Source organism: Mustela nivalis, assembly GCF_964662115.1.
Source record: "Mustela nivalis genome assembly, chromosome: 4".
In the NCBI taxonomy this organism is placed as follows: Eukaryota; Metazoa; Chordata; class Mammalia; order Carnivora; family Mustelidae; genus Mustela; species Mustela nivalis.
This window is the reverse complement of record NC_139023.1, coordinates 6,849,199-6,873,355: the sequence shown is the minus strand read 5'-3', so window position 1 is coordinate 6,873,355 and position 24,157 is coordinate 6,849,199. Positions and strand designations below refer to the sequence as shown.

Below are 24,157 nucleotides of genomic sequence, written 5' to 3'. Positions count from 1 at the left end.
GAACTGAGAGACCGAGCTTGATTTCCAGTCAAAATGTTGAAGTTGCCACCACCTTCTTTTTGCTGCTTATAGTAAAATGTGTGAGAAACTTAGAAGGACAGCCGCAAAGCCTCCTGCAAAATGGGGTACAGCCACTTTGGAACAGAGTTTGGCAGTTTCTTACAAAACTAGAATACTCCACTACTCTCCTTCATATTAATCCAAAGGGGTGAAAACGTATGTCCACACCTGCACGTAGATGTTTCTGACAGCTTTATTCATAACTGCCAAAACCTAGAAGCAACCGAGATGTCCTTCCAGAGGTGAGTGGATAAACACAGCATGGCCTATCCAAAGAATGGGGTTATTTAAACAGCACTAAAAAGAAACGGACTATCCAAACCATGAAAAAAACATGGAGGAAACATAAATACATACTAAGTGAGGGGCGCCTGGGTGGCTCAGTGGATTAAGCTGCTGCCTTCGGCTCAGGTCATGATCTCAGTGTCCTGGGACCGAGGCCCGCATCGGGCTCTTTGCTCAGCGGGGAGCCTGCTTCTCTCTCTGCCTGACTCCTGCCTACTTGTGATCTCTCTCTCTCTGTCAAATAAATAAACAAAATCTTAAAAAAAAAAAAAACTAAGTGAAAAAAAAACGGTAGGAAAATGGTAGAGATTGTCATGGCTCCAACTCCATGACATTTGGCAACAGGCAAAACTCTAGTAAAAGATCAGTGGCTGCCAGGGGTTGGGGGGAAAAAGGGTGAACAGGCAGAGCAGGGAGGATTTTAGGGGTAGTGGAACTACGCTGTACACTGTAATTGTGGGTAATCATCATTACACACTTGTCTAAACCTACAGAATATACAAAACTAAGAGGGAACTCTCATGTAAGCTATGACTTGTCGTGATACTGATGGGAGTTCATTGACTGCAACAAATGAATCCCTCTGGTGCATTTAGCTTTGCTGTGATCCTAAAACTGCTCTTAAAAAAAAAAAAAAGAAAGTCTATTCAGAGGCACCAGGGTGGCTCAGTCGGTTGAGCAGACCATGCTTGGTTTCGGCTCAGGTCATGATCCCGGGGTCCTGGGATGGAAGCCTGCACTGGGCCCTGCACTCAGGGGAGTCTGCTTCAGGAGTCGCTCTCCCTCTGCCCGCCCCACCCCCGCTCTTTCTCTCTAAAATAAATAAGTAAATTTTAAAAATTGAAAAAAAAAAAGTTCATTTTTAAAAAAGGATCCAGTACTGGTTTTGAAAATTCCCAGACAAAAGTACATATGGGAACTTAGTCTGTCAAAGATGGCACTGCTCATCTGTGGAGATACGTGTAACATAAGTAACTGACTAAGAATTGGTATCCAGAATACATAAAAATCTCCTACAAATCAACACTTAAAAAAAAAAAGCTATAAAAAAAGAACGAAATGGCAAAAAGCTATGTGAAATGACCTCCATCTCTCTAGTAATCACTGAAATTCAAGTTAAAACAGTATTATTTAATAAACAACAGAGTATTTCCTCTTGGGCCTTTATTATTCATATTTTAAACGTGCAGTTTGATTATGCTATAAATACTTTAGTTTGTTCTTTTTATTTATAATAAACATTTCCTATTGTAAACATTTTTATGGCTTTAAAATCTTCCATCATGTGGATAAATCAAAACTTAACCATTTCCACAGTGAGGCTGGACGGACAGTTGGACCGACGGAACAATGAAGACATACAACCCGGTGATGAAGCAGTGCGGGATTAGCTGTGCTCTGTTCTTACCTGCATTTTTAAATAAGTACCAACTAAAGACTATACTAGGAGAGAAAAGTTTATTTCCTTATAAAAGAGAAAAAGCGCCATGTCAGTGCTTTACGTGTCTATTAATTTTCAAGATCTTTTTTAAATCTCATAAAATACATTTAAAAATAAACAGTTAATTTTTAGTTTTAATTTTTATACAGTAAAAGGCTGTCATTTGGTGGAACTGTAATATTCTTGGTAACACAGTTTATTTTATTTTTTTTTTTTTTAAAGATTTTATTTATTTATTTGACAGAGAGAGATCACAAGTAGGCAGAGAGGCAGGCAGAGAGAGAGAGAGGGAAGCAGGCCCCCTGCTGAGCAGAGAGCCCGATGCGGGACTCGATCCCAGGACCCTGAGATCATGACCCGAGCCGAAGGCAGTGGCTTAACCCACTGAGCCACCCAGGCGCCCCGGTAACACAGTTTAAAATGTGTTTATCTACAACAGTTTGAAGAACAGAATATTCTAATTAAACATTCTGATTTAATTCTGAGTTGTTATAGGACACTTTAAACAGATTATAAATTTTCAAAGAATTAGAATATGAGGTAATGAGAACACAATTTATACCTAACTTTTAAGAAATTCTACCACTTTTTAAACCATAACTTTTATATTCAGGAATATTTCCAACTGTGTTCCTGTTTATCGCAAGCATCAGTTTGTTAGCAAACAGCCGTTCTACTCTCTGGCCAGCTGAACTTCTCACTTTTTAGGATGCTCTCAGCCCTATGCTATGCCTTTTCCGATAGCTCCATAAGCAGCCTGTGTTATACAGACACTCTGTAAGTCTACCTCCTTCCTGTGTCATAGGGCACAAACAGTCACCCGCAGAGCATTCAATATACATTTCTGTATTTCAAACTAACCACCCCCAAATGGAGGAGGGGTAAAACAAATAACTGTTACAACTATAATCATTGTTTCATTTCACAAAGATGAAACAAAAATAAAATAAAAGCAGATATCTAATCGTTGATGAGAAATTTATTGAATGCTCACTTTGTGGCAAATACCAAGGTAAGTGCTGAGAACATTCTCAAAATTTTCAAAACAATCAACGAGGTAGGTGGTCTTGTGTTTACAGGGAGAGAATGGACAGGGAATAAATCATGTATTCAAATACTTGCTACGCCCCTAACTTCCTGGGCACTGAACCAGCACTAGTGATACAGCAGGGAACAGACTCTGCCTTCTGTGGAACCTGCTGGGGTCACATACAAAATGGGCCAGAATTCTAGGTTCATCCATCACTTTGTAAACATTCTGAGCTTGGAAATGGGGTTTCGTCCCTGAAATGGATCCATACTTCGGACCGACAGAAAAGCAGAGACTGAAAAGTTGAAGCTCAGACCCTGATGGCCTCTTCTAGGTATTTTTACCTTCTTTGACCCTGAAAGATCACTCTGCCTTTGCTGACAGCATCCGACCTTGTGAGAATCTGATCTTCAGATTTACAGAACATATTCTCAAAGGAAGATTTATACAATAAAAGGCATCCGGCAGAATTAAGATACTATGTGATTGAAGACATAAGAGTTAAGACTTTCATCTTTCAACTAGCTATTTTTCTATCTTGCATATAAACCTCAGTTAAGAGCAGGGCGAAGTCACAGTAGAACAGGAGTCCGAGCACAGAACGGACTTTGGCCTCCAGGCCTCTAAGTGGGGTCCGAAGTGTCCTGAGAAAGGAAGGGGGTACTTCCAGGAACCATCAGAAGTCAAGCAGCAAAGCTGTGAACCCTCAGGGCTATGCCATTTCTAATTTTATTTACCTCTCTCAAGGAGCCACCCAGTTCAAGAGTACAAACAAAAAGAGAGAGAGAGAGAGAAGTTTCAGGTCTGAAATAGCAAATTTCCATCGGACACTTCCTGTTAAACCCTAAAGCTACTGAAGTTGACTCTTGAGAACTCCTCTCACCGGGCCAGTGCGACTTAGTCCCTGAACTTCAAGATTTTCACAACGAAGGTCCAGTGATCTGAGGCATCTTTGCAGAAGGCCCCCAAGTTTCACGTAAAACCAAAAGTGAACACAGAGAGTGACCAAGAGAAGTTTTAGAAGCTACTTTCTAATTCTGGTGGGCAGAAAACTGCCTTTTACTCTAAAATAACAGAGAACACTTTTCTCATCTACCACAATATGACCCAGGAAATCGGAGGCAAAGGCACCCGCTATTTCCAAATCAATGACTTGCAAACAGAGGCTGAGCACGGCCCTGTGTCCCCTGAAGTCTACTCAGCCACGCCAAGGGAAGGGAGACCAGCACAGCAGTCCACACACACCACAGGACCTATCTGAGATTAGGAACCTTTTATTGAGACAAAGCAAACAGTGGGCTGAAAATACCACAGCATGAAGGCAGGCTGGGGAGACCAGTCCGACTTCTTTTTCCTCTATGGTGGTCCAAATGACGAACTAAAGACACTCCACGATTACTATTTATACTTAAGGCAATTTAAAAAGCAAGGTTGTACCCCAAAAGCCTATACCTGGCATTCAAAAAAATACAGTTTTTGGATGGACTAAAAGAGTTTAATTGGCTATGAAAAACCTGTACAGCAGGGACCTGTTCGGAGCAGGTAAGCCTATATACAAGTAAGAAACTCTTACTCTTGTAACATTGTCCCGTTTAAAGAGAAAATCTTGAACTCCCGTGCCCTGCAGAGGCCTCTACAACCCCAGCGAAGCACAGACCTACCTCTATTAGAGAACTATTCACACTGCACTCCAGATACACACACGACACACATCTGCCACCTCGCGTTTCCCAAACAGGCTGCGAATGCCTTCTGGGAGGGCCACGGCCCACTCGTTCTTGTCCCTACAGTGCCAATCAGCAGGCACCCAACATTTTTCTTCTTTGCACGAATGCGAAATGAAAGTAATATTACACCACCGGGGACATTTCACGTGTTCCCACCACTACCCATCTCCAAAACAGAAACACTAAACTGCTACCATGTTTACTGCTGTTTTTCACAATAAAGTTCTTTAGGACTCTTTAATGTAAACAGACAACCTTGATTAATTTTCAAAATAATGATACAAATGTAGCATTCTTCTTGGGATGGAAAATTTGCTTGGAAGTTACTTCATTCTTTTTCTCTTTTTCAAAAGTGCATCTCGTAGTGCCAGCTGGAACGTAAGAAAAATTATTTAAGTGTGGGAATCTTGGGTACCTTGTTATACTAATTTGGTTATACAGCAGTGCACCAGAATGGAATCACTAAATTAACACATCATCCTGAGGTAAGTGTGTGTCTTAGGTGTGTGACGGATGCTATTCCACGAATTCCCAAGCACTATTCTTTGATTCCTAGAAATTTTTTAAGACCCCTGGCTTTTGAATTTTAACAATATAGATACGTGGTTTTATTTGTTTGCTTTGAAGAATTTTGGGGGGTGGAACTAGCCTGACTTTCTATCTAAATGTTCAAATTTTTTGGATTTTATGATTTTTAAGTTATTGCTTCCTTGCCTTTATTCATATCCGGGTCTTGGTATGTCTTTGTAGACAGGCAGAATAGCTAAGGGTAGACACTTAAGGTAGAAAAATTAAGTTCACTTTAACCTAATTTGCATGGCTGAGGAGGTATTTCTCCGACTCATCCATGTCTTAATTTCTCATCTGTCAAATATGAAATCACAGTACCTATTCATATTGTTGGATATTGATTAAATTAGTTAAAAAATGGAAAGCTTTAGAATAGTCAAGGCACAGGGTAAGAACTGTATGTTAGAGAATGATGTTATAACCCAAGGTTACATAGCTTTAATTCTGCTCATTAAACTTTGTGATAAAACATCTCAGTTCCCTTCCCCTTCAGCTGCCGGCATCTGAACCCAGGGAACCTGTGTATTCTCCTTCCTCTTCCTTTACCTTTCTTTTTTTTTTAAAGATTTTATTTATTTATTTGACAGGCAGAGATCACAAGCAGGCAGAGAAGCAGGCAGAGAGAGAGAGGAGGAAGCAGGCTCCCTGCTGAGCAGAGAGAGCCCGATGTGGGGCTCGATCCCAGAACCCTGGGATCACGACCTGAGCTGAAGGCAGAGGCTTTAACCCACTGAGGCACCCAGGCGCCCCTTCCTTTACCTTTCTTAAGGCCGCACTGCAAGCTCCTCCTCTCTCTGCCATACGCTTTACCTTCCTTTTCTAGCCTCATCTTTTTACGTATTTTTCTTTTTAAAATAAAGATTATTTATTTATTTATTTATTTAGCAGAGAAAGAGAGAGCACACACACACAAGCAGGGGGAAGGACAGGCAGAGGGAGAGGGAGAAGCAGGCTCCCCCAGGATCAGGGAGCCCAATGCTAGGCTCAATCCCAGGACCCTGGGATCATGACCTGAGCCAAAGGCAGACACTTAACTGATTGAGCCACCCAGATGCCCGACCTTTTCTCATATTCTGTGAGTGTACTCCAAAAATGTATAACAAGACCTCATGCGGGGCACCTGGGTGGCTCAGTGGGTTAAAGCCTCTGCTTTCGGCTCAGGTCATAACCCCAGGTCCTGGGATCAAGCCCTAGGTCAGGCTCTCCACTTGGCGGGGAGCCTGCTGCCTCCTCTCTCTCTGCCTACTTGTGATCTCTGTCAAATAAATAAATTTTAAAAATCTTAAAAAAAAAAAAAGACCTCATGTACACTTGTCAAGCCATGGAAGACATTTTTATTTAAGACAACAAAACATCATGGAGGAGTCGAAGGGGTATGAAATGTGACTTTTCCAGAGAGTGCTTCGGTGTATAAAATAATAGAAAACATACACTGGTCTCTAGCCCTGGTTCCTGGCCCAGAGCTCCTCGAACTGGTCATTTCCTAAGTGATAAGGGCATCTCCTGTTAACATTGGTCTTTGACCCTGTCCCTGACACAAGGCTCCCGAAACCTTTGTAAATTCCACATGGCAAGAGCACTAGGAGCATCTTTTCTACTGAGGCAACCAGATGGGTTCCTGGAAATGGGCTGGTCGAAGAAAGACCTTCGAATTTTTGGCCCCCTCCATCCTGAACACACATGATTTTCCAGAGAGGAGAAAGAGGCTGGAAATGGAACTAATAATTGATTCTGCCTAAGTGATGAAGCCTTCAAAAAATCCCTCTAGGGGTGTCTGCGTGGCTGGGTTGTTAAGCATCTGCCTTCGGCTTGGGTCATGATCCCAGCGTCCTGGGAGGGGGCCCCACGTCAGGCTCTCTGTGCGGCGGGAAACCTGTTTCTCCCTGTCCCGCTCCCCCTGCTTGTGTTCCCTCTTTTGCTGTGTCTCTCTCTCTGTCAAATAAATTAAAAAAAAAAAAAATCCTTTCAATGTGAGGCTCTGAGAGCTTCTAGGTTAGTGAACACATCTGCACTGGGAGGGCGACGTATCCCACGTGTGTCCACAGGGACAGAAGGTTCTGCATTCAAGACCCTCCCAGACCTTACCGTCTGTTTCTCTTCACCTGGCTGTTCATCTGGGCCCTTTACTAAACTGGTAAACTTAAGTAACCACTGCTCTGAGTCCCCTAAGCAGCTGGAGCAAATTAATCAAACTGAAAGAGTGGGTAACTGGTCAGAAACACAGGTTATCACCTGGGCTTGCGACTGCTTTCTGAAGTGTGTGTGTCTGCGCGTGTGCGTGCGTGCGTGCGTTTTCGGGAGGGGAGCTGGGGAAGGCGGCAGGTGCAGTCTCATGACAGTGGCTTGTGGGATCAATGAATCTGTGGGGTCTGACACCGCCTCCAGGAAAACATCAGCACCGCATTGCAGGACACTTTGCCAGTATTATAGAAAACTGCTCGCGTAGGGACAGACATTCACACGCTGTGTGTGACCATAAATGTCAGACGTGTAATGTGTGAGGAGCAAAAGACAGACACAAAAGGTAGACTGAACTGGGTTCCTCTATTCTAGATCACGCGTCCGTCTGGGGGACGCTCTGAAGTCGCATGGCCGATCCCGCAGCCACCAGTTACATGCGGCGCTTGGACACTGGAAAAATGGTTAGTCCAGGCGGAGATGTGCCACAGGGGTAAAACGCACTGGCTTCAGTTAGTTCAAAAACAAGAGGGTACAGTATCTAATGACTTTTATACTGATCATATACTGAAATGATACTATTTTGGATATATTAGCTTAAATAAGATTATTACTAAAATGAATTTCACCTCTTTTTATTTTTTTATTTTAAAATTATTCATGCGGTTTGTATGGAATTTCTATTGGAAGGGCTGGTCTAGAGGGAAGAAGAGAGTAAGAGAAAATCAGGAACCCAGAGTCAAATTTTGTAATGAAGAGACCTTGAAGAAACTATGGGGCAAGGATCCATAAACAGAAATTCTCCTCTCAAGGTTCTAAATGACAAAAAAACTGGAGAACAAAGGAAAGACATTCTTGAACCAACAGGTCCGATGTCCCGTGAACTCTTACTTCTAAATAAAAAAATCCTTTCACCTCATGACTCAAGAGGTGCTGGCCGGGAACGAAGCTAGGCTTCCAGATCATGCCAGAAAAAATCCTGCTGAAACAAGAGAGGAGGAGGGAGTCGGGGAACACCCTCAGTCACAAAAACTTCGTAATAAAGGAAGGAACAAACCATGCTAAAACTCAGTGGTTACCCTTCTTCAACCCTACCGTCCTACAAAGAGAATCCAAGCCGACTTCCTGCTAAGCATGTGAGCTCAATCTCGCGACCTTGAGATCCAGAGTCAGAGGCCTGACTGCCTGAGCCCCCCGGCACCTCACAACTCAGGTATTTAAAATCCAAAAGGGTACCCTGCTTTACATCTCAATTTTAACAACCTCTCTTCAAAATGCTGTCACTGTATTATTTACATGATGTTGCTGGACATAGTTTATAACCAGGAAAATGAAGTAAGCAGATAGATTTTATTTTTTAAGTATTTTATTTATTTGACACATAGAGCCCAAGCAGGAGGAGCAGCAGCAGGAGAGGGACAAGCAGGCTCCCCACTGAGCAGGGAGCCAGACACAGGGCTTGATCCTAGGATACTGGGATCATGACCTGGGCCAATGGCAGACACTTAACCGGCTGAGCCACCCAGGAGCCCCAGGTAGATTTTAAATGGCACCTTAATTTAGTTAATACTCCCTTGGTGCCCCCCCAGATGGAACACTGCCCTGGAAATCGGGCCATTAACTTTCTGGCCTGGCAGGCTCATCCTTGGCTAGCAATCTAGGAACCCTGGTTTGCTCCTGACTTGGTTTCCTGGCGATCCTTCAGAATACATTTAGAAATGCTCTGGTACCTTCCCCGTGGAGAAAGGTAAGAAAACATAAATCTGTTTTATTATTATAATGAATTACTAAATAAGCCAGCCAGCTGGGCAGCATAGGACTACACAGCAAAGCCTGTATATGGAAACCTGTAAACATAAAAGCTTTGCAAAAGGGCACATAAGGAAGGATCGTATTGTATTTCACAGATGCAGTGTCGAGACTGTTAGCATAGGGCTGACCTTACAGACCGTCTAGCCTCCACTCCTTTGATTATAGAGGAAGGAAATGGACGCTCCTTTGGTCACACAGGTGAACTCAACCCAGTCAGGTGTAGGATTTGCATGTCCTGACCACTTCCCCCCTCTCCGTGCTCTCCAATAATGCTCCCCATTAATCCTAAGACACACGTAACACAGGGTCCTAAAGGCACAACTGCCTCAAGAGTAAAGACATCTTAAAACGACACCAGCGCTCTCACCAATCAAGCCTCACTGAACTCACCTGCTTTTCTCGGAAGGAACGCTTGTTTTTTGACCGGACGTTATGGCTGTATCGCATCATCATAAAATTCTTCTGTTTCTTCTTCTCTTTATTTGTGGAACTGGAAAATGGGTTCATTTTGGTTTTCTTCCTCACAAATTCCTTTCGGTCTGTCTTTCCGGCCTATTAGCACACACACAAGAACACTTCGAGGGTCAGCTCCCCCATAGACACGCCAGGCGCTCTACTGATGCCAAGGACAAAAGGAGGCTGGAACTCTGTCCTTGTTCCCCAGTAACTCGCTCCAGGGGAGAAATGACCATGGTACACTGATATGGGGCAAGGGAGCTCAGTGGCAGAAAAGGGCATAATTCAGCCAGTCAGATCAGAGGAGCTTCCTAGGAAGGAATGAGCTATTTTCGGCCGGACAAAGGCATGCACAGCGAGAGAGAGGGGGAGGTGGAGACTTTCAGGAAGCGTGGACAGAAAATAAGAAGGTGGAGAAGGAAGAATATGGGTTTTTAAACTCATCTGAACAGGTTCCAGTACCAATGGAATGCAGAGGGTGATGTGGAACCAGTATGGGATGGTGTGCAAAACAAGTAAGGTGTAGAAACCGGAGCTGGCGAGACAGGAGGTTGGAGGCTGGAGATGTGCAACCAGATACGGCCACAGCCCGTGCCAGAGGCTTTTCTTTAACGACTATAAACATCCCCCTGCTTTCCCAATAGCTTGGATAAATGCACTGAGCCGCCCAGATGCCAGCACAGGGGTAGGGCCTTTCTGTGTTCTACATCTTGTTTTGGATTGGTGGTTTCCTGGCTATTTGTTAAAACTCATCTAACAGAACCAATGCCTGTGCATTTTCTTCTACACTATTTATACCTTTATTTAAAACATCAGAATAAAATACTGCTCCTTTTAGTTCATTCTTCACCTTATTTGCTTTTTGTTTGAAGAACCAGGGGCTGAAATGGTACTTCACTTACCATGGCCGTTGCTAGCCGTGTCTCCTTGTCAGACTTCGGTTTCTTATGAAGGCGTTCAATGTCCCGAAGAGAAAGCAGCTCGCCCCTGCGGTGAAGGACAAGTATCGTCTGAAACCAGGGCGGAGGCCCTTCTCCTGATCCGCGCCACCACAGGAGTGGACAGGAGCAGCCCCAGGATGGGTCGTTCTACCTGGACTCCTCATCACTATCAATTTCAACGTATTTCCTCTTTTGGGCTTTCCCCGGGGCAGCATCGAGTTCCTTCCTCATTTGGGCCATGCGGATTTTCTGGAAGTCTTCCTGAGTTAACACGCGGCTCGTGCTAACGGCTGCCGCTTTGGCTTTGCGCTCGTCCACGGGCATGCTGTTGAGCTTCTGGGACTTGGAATGCACACGAGAGAGGTTTAAAGAGCGACCAGCTCAAGTGAGAGCTAAGCGCTCCCCACGGCCCCGCCCAGCACAAATTAGGTCTTAAGAAACATGGGAGTGAGGCCCAGTACGAGGACATTCCAGGACTTACTATTTCTTGCTGTTCTTCGTCAGAAGAGTGCAGCACATCAACCCACTCGCCATCGGCATCCGCCTCCTCACTGAGACTGGTACTTTCCCATCCGTCTGTGTGACACACAAAGACATTGTCAGTGCTGTCCCTTCATGCTGTACTCACGGTAAGTCTAAATAAATTCAGCAAAAGCAAGGTTAAAGCCAATGGAGCTCTACTGACCAAGGATTGGACAATGTTTATTGCTAAATAAACCACATCAATTTAATTAATTTATAGAACGGGAAATAAGCACTGACCATGTATCTACCATACGCTAAAACCTTAGAATCACTTTTTTTTTTTTTTTTAAACTCTCATGACTCAAAAGAAGAGGAAGAGACCCTGTAAGTTAAGATACCCACCCAAGCCACACTGCTAGAAAAGTGGCCATTCAGTGAAATCATAAAAATCATGTCTGAGGGGTGCTTGGGTGGCTCAGTGGGTTAAGCCTTTGCCTTCAGCTTGGGGCATGGTCTTAGGGTCCTGGGATCGAGCCTCTGCTCAGCAGGGAGCCTGCTTCCCCCTCTCCCTCTGCCTGCCTCTCTGCCTACTTGTGATCTCTGCTTGTCAAATAAATAAATAAATCTTTGGGACGCCTGGGTGCCTCAGTTGGTTAAGCAGCTGCCTTTGGCTCAGGTCATGATCCCAGCGTCCTGGGATCGAGTCCCACATTGGACTCCTTGCTCAGCGGGGAGCCTGCTTCTCCCTCTGCCTCTGCCTGCCATTCTGTCTGCCTGAGCTCGCTCTCTCCCCCTCTCTCTCTCTGATAAATAAATAAAATCTTTAAAAAAAAAAAATCGTGTCTGAATCTAGAGCCAATGTTCTTTCCACCGAAACGGCAAGCGGACATTTCTCTTGGCCACACAGCAAGGGTCTGACAACTTGTCTAAGCGCATTTATACATGTTTTTAGAAGCTCGTTAGAAACAGTCATTCAGAGAACGGAAGTGGAAGATTCTGGATGCGGAAGGACCGTGTAGATACCTCAATGAGGAGGAATAGTTCTTACTGGAGTCACAGCACAGTAAGCTTTCGAAATCACAGATACTTGCAATTTTTCAGTTATTCCCCACAAGGAAGTGGTTCATCTTTCTGGTATGGCATATACACAACCCCTCCAGCGGAGGCCTCAGCTCTAGCTCTAGTCTGGTCGCCTGCTACATTCCACCCTGTATCCTACACTCTAATGGTTTCTTTTTTTCTTTTTTTTTTAAAAAGATTTTATTTATTTATTTGACAGAGAGAGAGAGATCACAAGTAGGCAGAGAGGCAGGCAGAGAGAGAGGAGGAAGCAGGCTCCCCACTGAGCAGAGAGCCAGATGCGGGGCTCAATCCCAGGACCCTGAGATCACGACCTGAGCTGAAGGCAGAGGCTTAACCCACTGAGCCACCCAGGTGCCCCCACTGTAACAGTTTCTTATATCCTTCAGGGCTTGGCTCAGTTTGCCTGGAAAATCTCCACTATTCTACCATTCCACACTTATTAGTCAAGATATAGCTCATGGGTCAGCATCTTTGAGTTTTGTTTTGGTTTTTTTTAAAGATTTTATTTATTTATTTGTCCAAGTGAGCACAGGCAGACAGAGTGGCAGCAGAGGCAGACGGAGAAGCAGGCTCCCGCTGAGCAAGGAGCCCAATGCAGAACTCGATCCCAGGACACTGGGATCATGACCTGAGCCAAAGGCAGCAGCTTAACCAACTGAGCCACCCAGGCGTCCCGAGGTTTTTTTTTAAAATGTCTTTATTTGAGATAGCACGCAGGCCACTCGAGCAGGTGTAGAGGCAGAGAGGGATTCAAGGAGGCTCCCCAGTCCGTGGGGACACGGGGCTCAATGCCAGGACCCTGAGATCATGACCTGAGCTAAAACCAAGAGTCAGATGCTTAACTCACTGACACACCCAGATGCCCCTCTTTGAGACCTATTTTGAACTTCTGGGGTAGACCTGACTTCTCTCTTGCCCTTAGGCCGTATTTCAATCATAAATGCTGGTTAACACTTTACTGCTGAGCTATTTAAGAAAGGTCTTCAAAGACAGGACACCATTCATCTTTACACTGACAGCGGCTAGCTCACGGGTAAGGCTTTACAAACTTTTGCTGATACAATTCATGAATTAATATGAAGAAGACAGGACTCTAGTAATCAAGGAATAAAGGCTAATCCTGGAAATCAGAATGGAGTCTTCTCAAGCATTCAATAACGTCCAACAAGTGTTCTTCAACAAGGGGACTGCTTATTGGGGGGTTGCTCAGGACTAATCCTCATCGTTTTTTCTAGGCAACAAAAAACTAATATTTTTCCCGAATGCCCCGCAGGCTCTACCTAAGGGGCAGCTGTCCTGAGGGCATGACCTCTACACTACAGTGCAAGTTCCCTAAGAGCAGGAACCACGCTCATTTTGATCCCCAGTGGCTGTTAACAGTGCTTGGCTCACAGTCCTTGCTCAGTAAGTATCTGTTCAATGAATGTTCAGTCAGCATAAAGATTTCAAGGTCGATACTGTAGAGGAGTGATTTTATCTCCAATAATGGTGAAATGAAAACAAACCTTCATCGTTTTCAGCAACCTCGTCTTTTTCAACTTCTAGAACTTCTGCTCCTGGAATGTAATCTTTAGCATCCAATTCTCCATATTCTTGCACTCTCGCTTCTAGGGAGGCCTCCGTAGGCTTCCCCTAAAGGAAAGAACATTGTTTTGAAGATTTATTTATTTGAGAGAGAGACAGAGTGCGCATGTGTGCTCGTGCTCGTGGGGGCAGAGGCAGACGATGTCAAGCAGATTCCCTGAGGAGCACGGAGCCCAAGCATGAGCATCAAGAGGTGGATGCTAACCGACGGAGCCCTCCGTCACCTTCTCCACCCCCTAAAATAAGGGTTTGTTTGTTTTTTAAATAAGGTTTTTAATAAGGTTCTTAGACGGCATTATTCATGAAAAGGATTCTTAGGGTACCTGGGAAGCTCCGTCAGTGAGGCACACACTCTAGATCCCAGCTCAGATATAGAACTTAGGGTCCGGAGTTTAAGCCTCCAAAAGATAGGACTCTCTAAGATGATGACTGTAGAAGGGAGAATCATGAGCAATGGAAGTAATCAAAGGACAGAAACCGTCGACTTATGCCTGGGGGCAAAGTAAATCCCTCAGCCAGGACTCTGCTCCTACTTCCTTGCTCTCCTCTGATATGATCCGGACACTGGCAGTGACGGACAACAACTATCCAATTCTCAAGTCTTGAGATCGCCAGCTCTCTTTCTGTTCCAAGCACACATTTCTCTTCCTTCCCGCTTCCCAAGAGGTTCTACCTGGCTGGGAAACAGCCTGTTCAATACTGGCATCAGTTACTGTCCTTTCTCTGGAATTCTCATCTGTTAATGATATCACAAGCTTTCAAGAGGAAACAGCCTGATGGGTCTGTAAGATTCAGTCAGCATTAAAGAGCGTGTGCCGACTACAGAACAGTTAAAGCGACAAGATTTAATTCAATTGTGTTCTGAGAATAAAATTACCAGTACTTATAGTGGAAGCTTCAAAAACACTAAAACTCACACTGTAGGAAGCTAGTCTCACCTTCTGAGACTGTAACCTTTGATCAACATGCATGTCTCACTCACCCGGAACTTCTTCTGCAACATCTTAGGATTCAGTGTTCGGAAGAGCTGAATCAAAGTTCTAGCAGACATCATCACATCTGTAAAATAACACCTTTACTTAGGAACTCCAGAGCAAAGAGTCTATTGATAAAAAAAAGAGTGACTTGATATTCTTTGATCTACGGAGAAAAACAGTCATCTTACTCTTATCTCTGTGGGTTTTATACTGAGCCAGGTCTTGGAGAAGTTCTTCAGTCATGGCTAGAGGACATCGAGCTGTTATCTCTTTTATAGCATTGATTCTAGAAAAGGAAAAGGAATTTCAAAAGCCCAAACATCAATCTCAGATGGTTTAATCTAAGGTTTTCTAAAAAGACTAAATCAAAAGGTATAAATTGGGGACTTCCAGGGTCAGTTGTCCATTAAAAACATATCCTCTGCCTCCAGGGACATTCGACATACCCTACTGTCATGACCTCCCCAGAGTTCTTGTCGGTGACAAAATTGTTGGCCACAGTCGTGAGCACTGACTGAATGATCTGAATTGGGAATAAAAGAAAAGAGGTGAGTGCTGATAAAATGCCTCTTCTACTCAAACATGTGAGGACGAAGGGACTATAGACCGTTCACGTAAAACTCTTCCGTCCTCAGTCTGGGAGTTGGAAGGACTCAAGACAGAGAAAGACAGATAAAAATACTTTGGGTAGCAGTCTTCCCGGCTATCCTCAGATTAAATTCTGCTCTCTTTTAGTATTATTTTTCAAGTTGGATTTAAACAATTGTTTTGATTCAGGACAACCCAATGATTTTGCTTTATTTTATTTATTTTTAAGTAGGCCCTACACCTAGCATGGAGCCCAAAACAGGGCTTAAACTCATGACCCTGAGAACAAGACCTGAGCCTCCTGAGTCAAGAGTTAGATGTTTAACCAACTTTAGCCACCTAGGTGCCCCTCTAATGCTATTTTAATCAAAGAAAGGAATTATCCGTGTTGAAAAATAATTACTATAAATAAGTTTACTGATACTCTTTTTTAATTTATTGATATTCTTGACTTCTCTGACAAAAGATTTAGCAATTAAAGTCAGAATTCTCAACTTTTCTAAAATGAACTTTACTTTTCTATAGGAAAAAATTTTTTCAGTTTCTATAACTAAACTTGTATGTCCATCTCTTTAAGAGTTAGTGTCTCTTCTCATTTTGAAGAAAAACTGGCCCAGTGAGAAAAGCCACAATGATACAGCTGGTAGTGGCACTGCTAGGAGACAGAAATAAGGGGTAGAGTTCTCACCTCGGGGGGTACTAAGTGATGAGATGCTTGGGCAGCATACAGAAGGATCTTTGTTACTTCTAAAAATGTAAGAGAGCAGAAAGATCACAGTCGGTTTGCTGCTCTGCCTCTCAGAACTATTATTAAACATGGCAAGCACGTTCTTGCCTTAGACGCTACCGCTGCTTAACTCCACCCGGAACCTCTAGCCCCAGAGCCCTGCATGGCTCACGTCTCACTTCCCTCAGGTCCCTGCTCAGTCGCTGCCTTTTCAAAATGCCTTTCCTGATATATTCTAACCTAGAACTTGCCCCAGCACTCTGTATTGTCTTTATTCTTCCCTTTTCCTCAAAATACTTTTCTCCATGTAGACATTTTATACACAGCACTCTCCGGATCTCCCTCCAGACTGAAAGCTCTACGGAGGTGAGGACATCCTTTATGTGGTCTGTGGAATTCTTAGCGACGAACTCAGGGTCCAGCCTAGAAATCACTGAATAAATAACTAAAAACATAAATATATACGCATGCTCTCCCTTCAAAGGGGCAGCATATATTAGGAACAAGCCCTCCGACAAAAGGAAGAAGTGAGGTGAATCCCAATTTGCCATTTATTTGCCGAGGGACCCTGGTCTTTTTATTTCTGCACCTCACAGGACTGAAGCGCGATCTGATGAGATGATTATGTAAAGCACTTAGCACAGCTCCTGGCTCCTGTTAGAGGTTCGATAAATGCTGGCTTCCTTTCTATCTTGGTTCAAGGTCAAAGGCAAAAGCAACCATCTCTTCTTTCCTGCCCTTATGTTGTTTTGAACTGAGAATACATGTGAGGACAATGATAATGTAACAGAAAATTCTGGTATCTATTACAGTTACAGTAGGTCAGATTGCTTGTTTAGAACTTTCTACCTGTTTAAAATATTACAAAAAGACTTGCTTTGAGAATCCAGTCTTTTGTCTTCTAAAAATAACTGTTTCTTAAAGTTGATAAGCAGAATAATTAACCCATGACAGACTGGGGTAAAGAAAACAAAAGGGTTTCCCTCCCCTCTTCTTAAACAGAACACACTTTACTCTTCACTCTTGCCTTTAATAATTCCAAAACAAAAGGCATGGGTAGTTATTCCAACCCTTATTCAGCAAAGGAATGTGGCAAGTGGGAAGCTTACCTCTTTGGTGGGGCTGCAGAAACCTTTGCAGAAACGGGTAGAAATTGAAGAGAAAAAGCTGTGGAAAGAAGCATAATTTTTAATACTTATGTAATTGATGTTCTAGAGGTTTATTTTTCCCTAACGCAATTTTCTCACCACGCTCAACTAACTAGGGATCATTATTTATTTTTGTTTTTTCTCAATAATTATTCATGATCCACTGTACTGTGTTACCCAAGGAAAGGGAGGGCATGCTCCTGCCATCCTCATTATGTCAAGGAAGAAGTATACGCACAATCAACTAGGAGGAAAAAAGGAAACCAAAATGTAACATTCTTCTATTTTTAAAATCGGTGTGGCTGCAGAACTAACTTTCTTAAGTCTTCAAAGATAAAGAGGATTATAGGAAGGAACAGCAATGATAGGCCCCAAAGCAAGGGATAAAATAGTAACTCGAGCCTGAATAGTACCTGGTATAATTTAATCACCCAAACCCCCACGGTTCTCATTTTATTACTGGATACCAGTCCAATCACACTGCAGGAAGCTTGCTATTTAGCTCAACAATACTCTGAGCTCTGTATTTCACGGAGAAGAGACTAGCAATCTGGAGTCTACCTAAATAAAGGTGACAGAGTCTAGTTACTAAAGCAACTGTAGTTTACAAACGGTAGTTGACATACAGTATCGTATTAGTTTCAGGAGCCCAGCATTGTGATTTGACACTACCATACATTACAAAATGTTCACCAAAGCAGCTTTCATCTTTAACTACAAGGAGAGGAACTTTGGACATGGCCTTGTCTTAGCAAAGTTCACCCCGTCAGAATAAATTGTTTTTTTTTTTCTATTTAGCCCCAAAGCAAAACCAGAACCAGACCAGTAATAAGGAAGATGTAGATTCAGTATAAAGATGGATGCTCAACTGTAGTCAGTTGTGAAACTCTAGTATCACTTCTATCAAACCATGCTTAAATTACATATCACTTCTGCTTTCCTAGGAAGCTCAAATTCAGGCCTTACATGAAATTTCTGCACAAATATAACATAAATTCATCTGGTAATCCTGCTGTAGGACTAGAGCCCGTGGAGAAAAGGCATTTTGTTTATTAAATGTTAAGTTTTTCTTAGAAAAAGGAAACAAGTGCTTTCACTCACATGTACTTTAATTTTTAACTGAATACATGTTGACACTGCTAGATTTTCACTAAATAAGGCTGTTTTTCTTCTTTGAATAAACTTTTTGAAGGGGGTGCCTGGCTGGCTCAGTTGCAAGAATGTGCAACTCCTGATCTCAGGGTCATGAGTTCAAGCCCCATGTTAGGTGTGATTACATAAAAATAAATAAATTAATATATACATACATACATACATTTTAAGAGCTTTAAAAAATAAACTTTTTTGTTTATAAAAAATAAAAAATTAAAAAATAAATAAATAAATAAACTTTTTTTTCTTTTTTAAACTTTCAGAAGAAGGGAACACATTCAATGATGTACACAGCAGCAAATCTCAAGAGTGAAATGATAGGGAACAACCTCAATGCCATTTCTTCACGGCCTAACTTTCTAGAAATCTCATTTTCTACAATAGCAGTTGGTCTGTATGTGTGAAGTTTCCATATGTACGTACTATACAGATATACATATATATGTATATAAAATACCACCAAGGAGCTCCTACAATTTAATTCAACATGAAATAAATGACCAGAGAATTCAGGTTTGCAAACACTGAAAATCTCCCACCAGAGTGGTCTGGAAGTCAGTAAAGCTATAAAGGGATAAAGAAACTGCAGAATGGAGTAATAGTTGATAAAAATACATGGGTTATGATGGCTCAGAAAAACGTACATGTCGATCAAATAAAGTAGAAAATCAGAACACAAAATAGTCTGTCCATAAAAATATATGTAGAATTTAAGAGCCATATTTACTGATAAGAAAACAAAGTGATAAAAATTGCTATTTTCGGAGTGGAAGATTTTATTCTTCTCTAAATTGTATGGGTTTAAATGGTTTTGAGGGATAAAATTAAGCCGCTGTTCTACCTTAGTGGCTTTCCTTTCACCAGGAATAATTCTATTTCTAATATTCTCACCAAAATGAGAAACATAACGTAATTCGAACCTCGTGAATTCCCACCAATCTGGAGATGAGGTTCATGAGCATCATTTTCACCTCAAACCTCTCCGTAGAGCTCTCTAGCTGCTTTAGCAGTTTTTCTGCAAAATCTGGAAAGCAGAAGACCAGAGAAATACACTGTGAGTCCACGGTCTGCACAGCATTATCTGACAGGTGTAGAGAGAGGCAGTCTTTAGATCAGTGACTGTGGTAGTGAGTGTGTCATTGAGTGTGGCAGATCAGTGACTGCGCCTAAAACCACTCTGCTGAACCAGGACGGTCACGAACAGCAGCAATAAAGAAGGTGAAAAGATTCACACACAGGTGAATGGACTTTCACTGGTGCCCAAAGTTAAGTCTGAAGGATCCCCAAGGTTCTGAGCATCCACATCTTGACTGTTTGATAAGAGCCCCACTTAACAGTTCTCAGAGCCTTGCTTCCCAAAGTGGGGTTCACAGACCACCGGCAGCTGGTCTACCTGGCAGCTTGTTAGAGATACAGTATCTCAGGCCCCACCCTAGACCTACGAAATCAGAATCTGCCCCGATAAGAGATTATCAAGTTTTCATTTAGTCAAGCACAATGTCCTACCACTACTGTTCGTTAAAGACATAAAGAACTCTTCTTCCACATTCTTATTTTGCTGTGCACTGGGAATTACAACTTTAGAACATAATTCCCCAGGCTACAACCAACTAGTAAACAACAATTACTGTTTATTAAGTGTCAGGGAGCTTATATTCCTTGGTAACAGCCAGAGAAAAAGCCAGAAAGGAACTTGGCAAGTCATAATTATAATACCTTGGGGATCATGAATCAAATGAATAGCTGAAAAGTTAAACACTTCTGGTTTCTTCTTCTTTTTTTGTTTCTGAGATAAAATGAGAAGAAAAACATTTACATTATACCACACTATTGCAGGAGGGGAACCTACAACAAATTTCTTTCAAAAACTTTCTTTCAGGGGCGCCTGGGTGGCTCAGTGGGTTAAGCCGCTGCCTTCCGCTCAGGTCATGATCTCAGGGTCCTGGGCTTGAGTCCCGCATCGGGCTCTCTGCTCAGCAGGGAGCCTGCTTCCCTCTCTCTCTCTCTGCCTGCCTCTCTGCCTGCATCTCTGTCTACTGTGATCTCTCAAATAAATAAATAAAATCTTAAAAAAAAAAAAAAAAAAAAACTTTCTCTCAACTAGAACTAAAGGTGGTTTTTGTCTTTTTACATTAAACCTCGGAAATGTTCCAGCAAAAAGCACCCGTGAGACTTAAAAGAATTTAGAAATATAAACATTTAAAGACAAAGAAGGGCTAAATTAATGAGGTTTTAGACTAACCATTGCAAAATACAAAATGTATTTCATTGGTATACTCTTCTGAGAAGATGAATCCAGCAAAAACACTCTATTATAGGCCATCTTGATCACAAGTGAAAAGTGAGTTTAATCAAATTTATTCAAGTCACAGACTCTGCTAGAGCTGAAAACATTTCAACATCTAAAAAACTAGTACTTAAAAATTCATCACACATTTCTAAGTTTTTCAAAAATTCTATTTATTTCAAATTCGTAAAAGCTTTTGCTAAAAACCCCATATTCTACAGTTTAATGATTCCTACCTCATTTGCCAGGTACAAGTCTCACCTTGAGTACTTTCATAGCCTTTTCCAACCTTTTCTTGTGTTTGGAGCTTTTCTTCCCTGTGGCATATTGCACTAGCAAGTCTCTTGCTGTTGGTCCTTCATCCTGAAGAAGAAACTACTTTGTAAACAAGGAAAATCTGCATAGAAGCAAACAGTAAGGCTTTCAGAGACTTCTCTGCATTTATACTCTGCAACTGCTATCAAAAATGAGCACGACTTAAAATTCAATAAAAAAGATTGCCTATGTGTACAAACAGGTACATATAAAGACTGTCACTGCAGCACTGATTTTTGTTTTTATATTCTGCTTTTAATTCTTATGCAAGTATAAAATACAACTTCGTTTTTATTTGAAAAAGGAAACTGGAAACACTATCATTAGGAAAATGCTTAAGCTATAAAACATTCATATTCTGGAATATATGGAGGTTAAAAGAAGGAGGTAGATCTGTATGTACTAAATGCATTGGTGTATCTATATATACAACACAAAGAAAGCAGGTTGCAGACTAATGCACATATTATTTATGTATATTTCAAAGATCTAATATACATAGAACACATACACATAAATGCATGGGAAATAAAATGGTTATCTGTGAAGATGAAACAGGGAAGTGGGAATAAGACAGGATCAAGAAAATTTTTACCTATAGTATCTCTAATTTTTTTACAATAAGAATATATTATTCACACATTATTTAATAACAAAATGAATTAAAAGAGCTTATTACATTGTCTCGTACTGTTACCACAATGCTAATATGAGAAAGGATATTTTTTCTTAGAAATTTTTGATTTTACTAAAAAATATTTTTTAATAAAGAAAATTTCATGACATATCTTCATTTTGCCTTTTAAAAAGATGCCACAATATTATTCCTCTCCTTCTCTAAACACTCTATGATACTGATATCATCTCAGAAAATACACTGGCAGCAATTTTCATTCTAAGTTTATATAATGAGTTAGAGGTATAGCTTTTGAACTAAGAACAAGGCTAAATGAATACAATTAGTTCTTTACCCAATCTTAGTGAATGTAAATGACAAATTCTAACTAGAATAAAATCTCAGCATGGCAGAACACAATAAAAGATAAAAGTAATATGTAAGCGTCTTTCTAACTTGAGCAGTCATGGATTTTACAATCTGTACTGGGAGCAACAATGAAATCTGATAGACTACGGTCAAGTTCAGAAGCATCTACGGTTGAACGTATAACCTCAGATTCTGAGTCGCTGTCCTTTTTCTCCTCTTCATCTTTCCCAAGGAAAAATGTCAAAGCAGCAACTAATATCTAAAAACCAATCAGAATGAAGTCAATTACTCACCCCAGCTTACAACAAAGAATAAATACTTCTGTTTATGCATTATTCTCGCACAGAACTAGGATCTGAAGGAACAAAATCAGACTGATGGGATTTGGGCCCATTTTTCTCGATTAAAACACAAATGTTGTTATAACATTATTTGTCCCAAAAGTATATATAATTTTAAAGATATATTTAGATAAGAACAGCCAGGCTCTATGCAGTTACCCTTTAAGAAGACTACCAGGAATTTCTACATCTCTGCCCCTACCCCAAAAAGTGACATTGTAGCCTTTCTAACAAAAAGTCAAACATATTCTTAAATTTCTTTCAGCTGTGCCCAGGCCCAAAAGAACAGTCAAGAATTATAGAAGAAAACAAACACTAAGGCTATAGTTTACTACAAAGCATTTAAAAAACTCTTAACTTCATTTGCCTCCTCTAAAGCACCGATGACCCAGGGCGGCAGCCTCAACACAAAGGGAGCAGCGCGACCAAACGCGAACTGCGAGCCCGTTCTGCCTCCCATGCCCGTCTCCTTGCTACTCACGGCCTCCACACAGCTCTGCGGACGCTCACCTTGGTGACCTTGGAGAAACATGCAGTTGTGATCACATTGACTGTTTTGGCATCATTCCTGGGGTAAGACAGATGAGTGTTTTCCAAGTAAATTTTCATTCTCTTGCATTTCAAAGCATTGACAATGGCACAAAACAGACAATATATATTCCTCCACAGTTTAAAAAGTTGTGGGTTGGGGCACCTGGGTGGCTCAGTGGGTTAAAGCCCCTGCCTTCAGCTCAGGTCATGATCCCAGGGTTCTGGGATCGAGCCCTGCATCAGGCTCTCTGCTTAGTGGGAGCCTGCTTCCTCCTCTCTCTCTCTGCCTGCCTCTCTGCCTACTTGTGATCTCTGTCTGTCAAATAAATAAATAAAATCTTCAAAAAATAATAAAATAAAAATTAAAAAATAAAGTTGTGGGTTGCAAAAAATAAATAGTAATAGGAAAAAAAAAGTCATGGATTGCTAAATTGTCAACCATAGGTAAACATTTAATTAAACTTTAGCCCAGTTTTAGGTCAGAAAATTTGGCAGCCATTTAATATGGGTTGTTTTGAAGAATTTTTAATGACACAGATACATAGTCAAGATAAGAGAAACAAAAAAATGAATAAAAACTTAATAGTACTGCAAAATCCAACCGTACCTAAAAATTTGTATGTTAAAAGGGGCGTCTGGGTGGCTCAACTGGCTAAGAGGCCGGCTCTTGATTTCAGTAGGTCATGACCTCAGGGTCTTGGAATATAGCCCCATGTGGGGTTCTACATTCAACAGAAGTCTGCTTGAGGATTTCTTCCCCTCTCCTCTGCCCCTCCCCCTGCTTGTGTGTGCCTACGCTCTCTCTTTATACAATAAATAAATCTTTTATTTTTTGAAGATTTTACTTATTTATTTGACAGAGAGAGACAAAGCGAGAGAGGAAACACAAACCAGGGGAGTAGGAGAGGGAGAAGCAGGCTTTCTGCCTAGTAGGGAGCCTGATGCTGGTCTCGATCCAACGATCTTGGGATCATGACCGGAGCTGCCATTTAATGACTGAGCCACCCAGGAGCCCCATAAATAAATAAATCTTAAAAAAAGATTACATTAAGAAAAGATCACATTAAAGAAAAGAATAGGAGAAAATATCATAAACTATTAACAGTGATCACCTCTGGGTGGTAGAACTATCAAAAAAAATTTAATAACCTTTCTAGCTTCTCCTAATTTTTTGTTGCAATGAATATTACTTTTATAGTAAAAAAGACAGGAATTGGGAGCAATGTACCAATAAACCGAAGTTTACAGAGCCTGATACTTTACATACATGGGATTAATGAACTTGAGAATCCTCAGACTGGCAGAGTAGAATGAGCACAGATTTCACAGTCTGACATCTGGGTTTGAAGTTCAGCTCTGCCCTTGCCTAACTACTAAGTTTACACTCCATGAACTTTAGTTTTGTCACCTATAAAATGGGGATAATGCCAGATAAGCTGCATTATGTTATTCTAAAGGTTGAAAAAATCATATG

The 24,157-nt window shown here is 41.6% G+C and overlaps 1 protein-coding gene and 2 long non-coding RNA genes across 4 annotated transcripts in view; 2 read left to right on the top strand and 1 right to left on the bottom strand.

The window, feature by feature from the left end:
* Positions 1 to 245: 245 nt before the first annotated feature.
* Positions 246 to 4,245, top strand: LOC309862789. The gene is made up of 2 exons (XR_014310709.1): positions 246 to 1,980; positions 2,201 to 4,245. It is a non-coding gene; the product is annotated as an uncharacterized lncRNA (long non-coding RNA).
* SDAD1 (SDA1 domain containing 1) overlaps positions 2,746 to 24,157 on the bottom strand; it is a 30,628-nt gene continuing 9,216 nt past the window's right edge. For both annotated transcript variants that reach the window (XM_082727007.1, XM_082727008.1), the window contains exons 7-22: positions 22,663 to 22,720; positions 21,996 to 22,070; positions 20,773 to 20,874; positions 19,941 to 20,010; positions 19,145 to 19,248; positions 17,034 to 17,091; positions 15,886 to 15,944; positions 15,056 to 15,132; positions 14,798 to 14,895; positions 14,615 to 14,691; positions 13,554 to 13,680; positions 10,982 to 11,076; positions 10,652 to 10,842; positions 10,462 to 10,546; positions 9,494 to 9,655; positions 2,746 to 4,914 (exon numbers count right to left, since the gene is read on the bottom strand). In XM_082727007.1, coding sequence (XP_082583133.1) covers positions 4,867 to 4,914; positions 9,494 to 9,655; positions 10,462 to 10,546; positions 10,652 to 10,842; positions 10,982 to 11,076; positions 13,554 to 13,680; positions 14,615 to 14,691; positions 14,798 to 14,895; positions 15,056 to 15,132; positions 15,886 to 15,944; positions 17,034 to 17,091; positions 19,145 to 19,248; positions 19,941 to 20,010; positions 20,773 to 20,874; positions 21,996 to 22,070; positions 22,663 to 22,720 — 1,486 coding nt within the window. In that variant the 3' untranslated portion in view covers positions 2,746 to 4,866. The remainder of the gene's footprint in view (positions 4,915 to 9,493; positions 9,656 to 10,461; positions 10,547 to 10,651; positions 10,843 to 10,981; positions 11,077 to 13,553; positions 13,681 to 14,614; positions 14,692 to 14,797; positions 14,896 to 15,055; positions 15,133 to 15,885; positions 15,945 to 17,033; positions 17,092 to 19,144; positions 19,249 to 19,940; positions 20,011 to 20,772; positions 20,875 to 21,995; positions 22,071 to 22,662; positions 22,721 to 24,157) is intronic.
* On the top strand, positions 13,324 to 23,466 carry LOC309862790. The gene is made up of 3 exons (XR_014310710.1): positions 13,324 to 13,452; positions 15,041 to 15,157; positions 22,531 to 23,466. It is a non-coding gene; the product is annotated as an uncharacterized lncRNA (long non-coding RNA).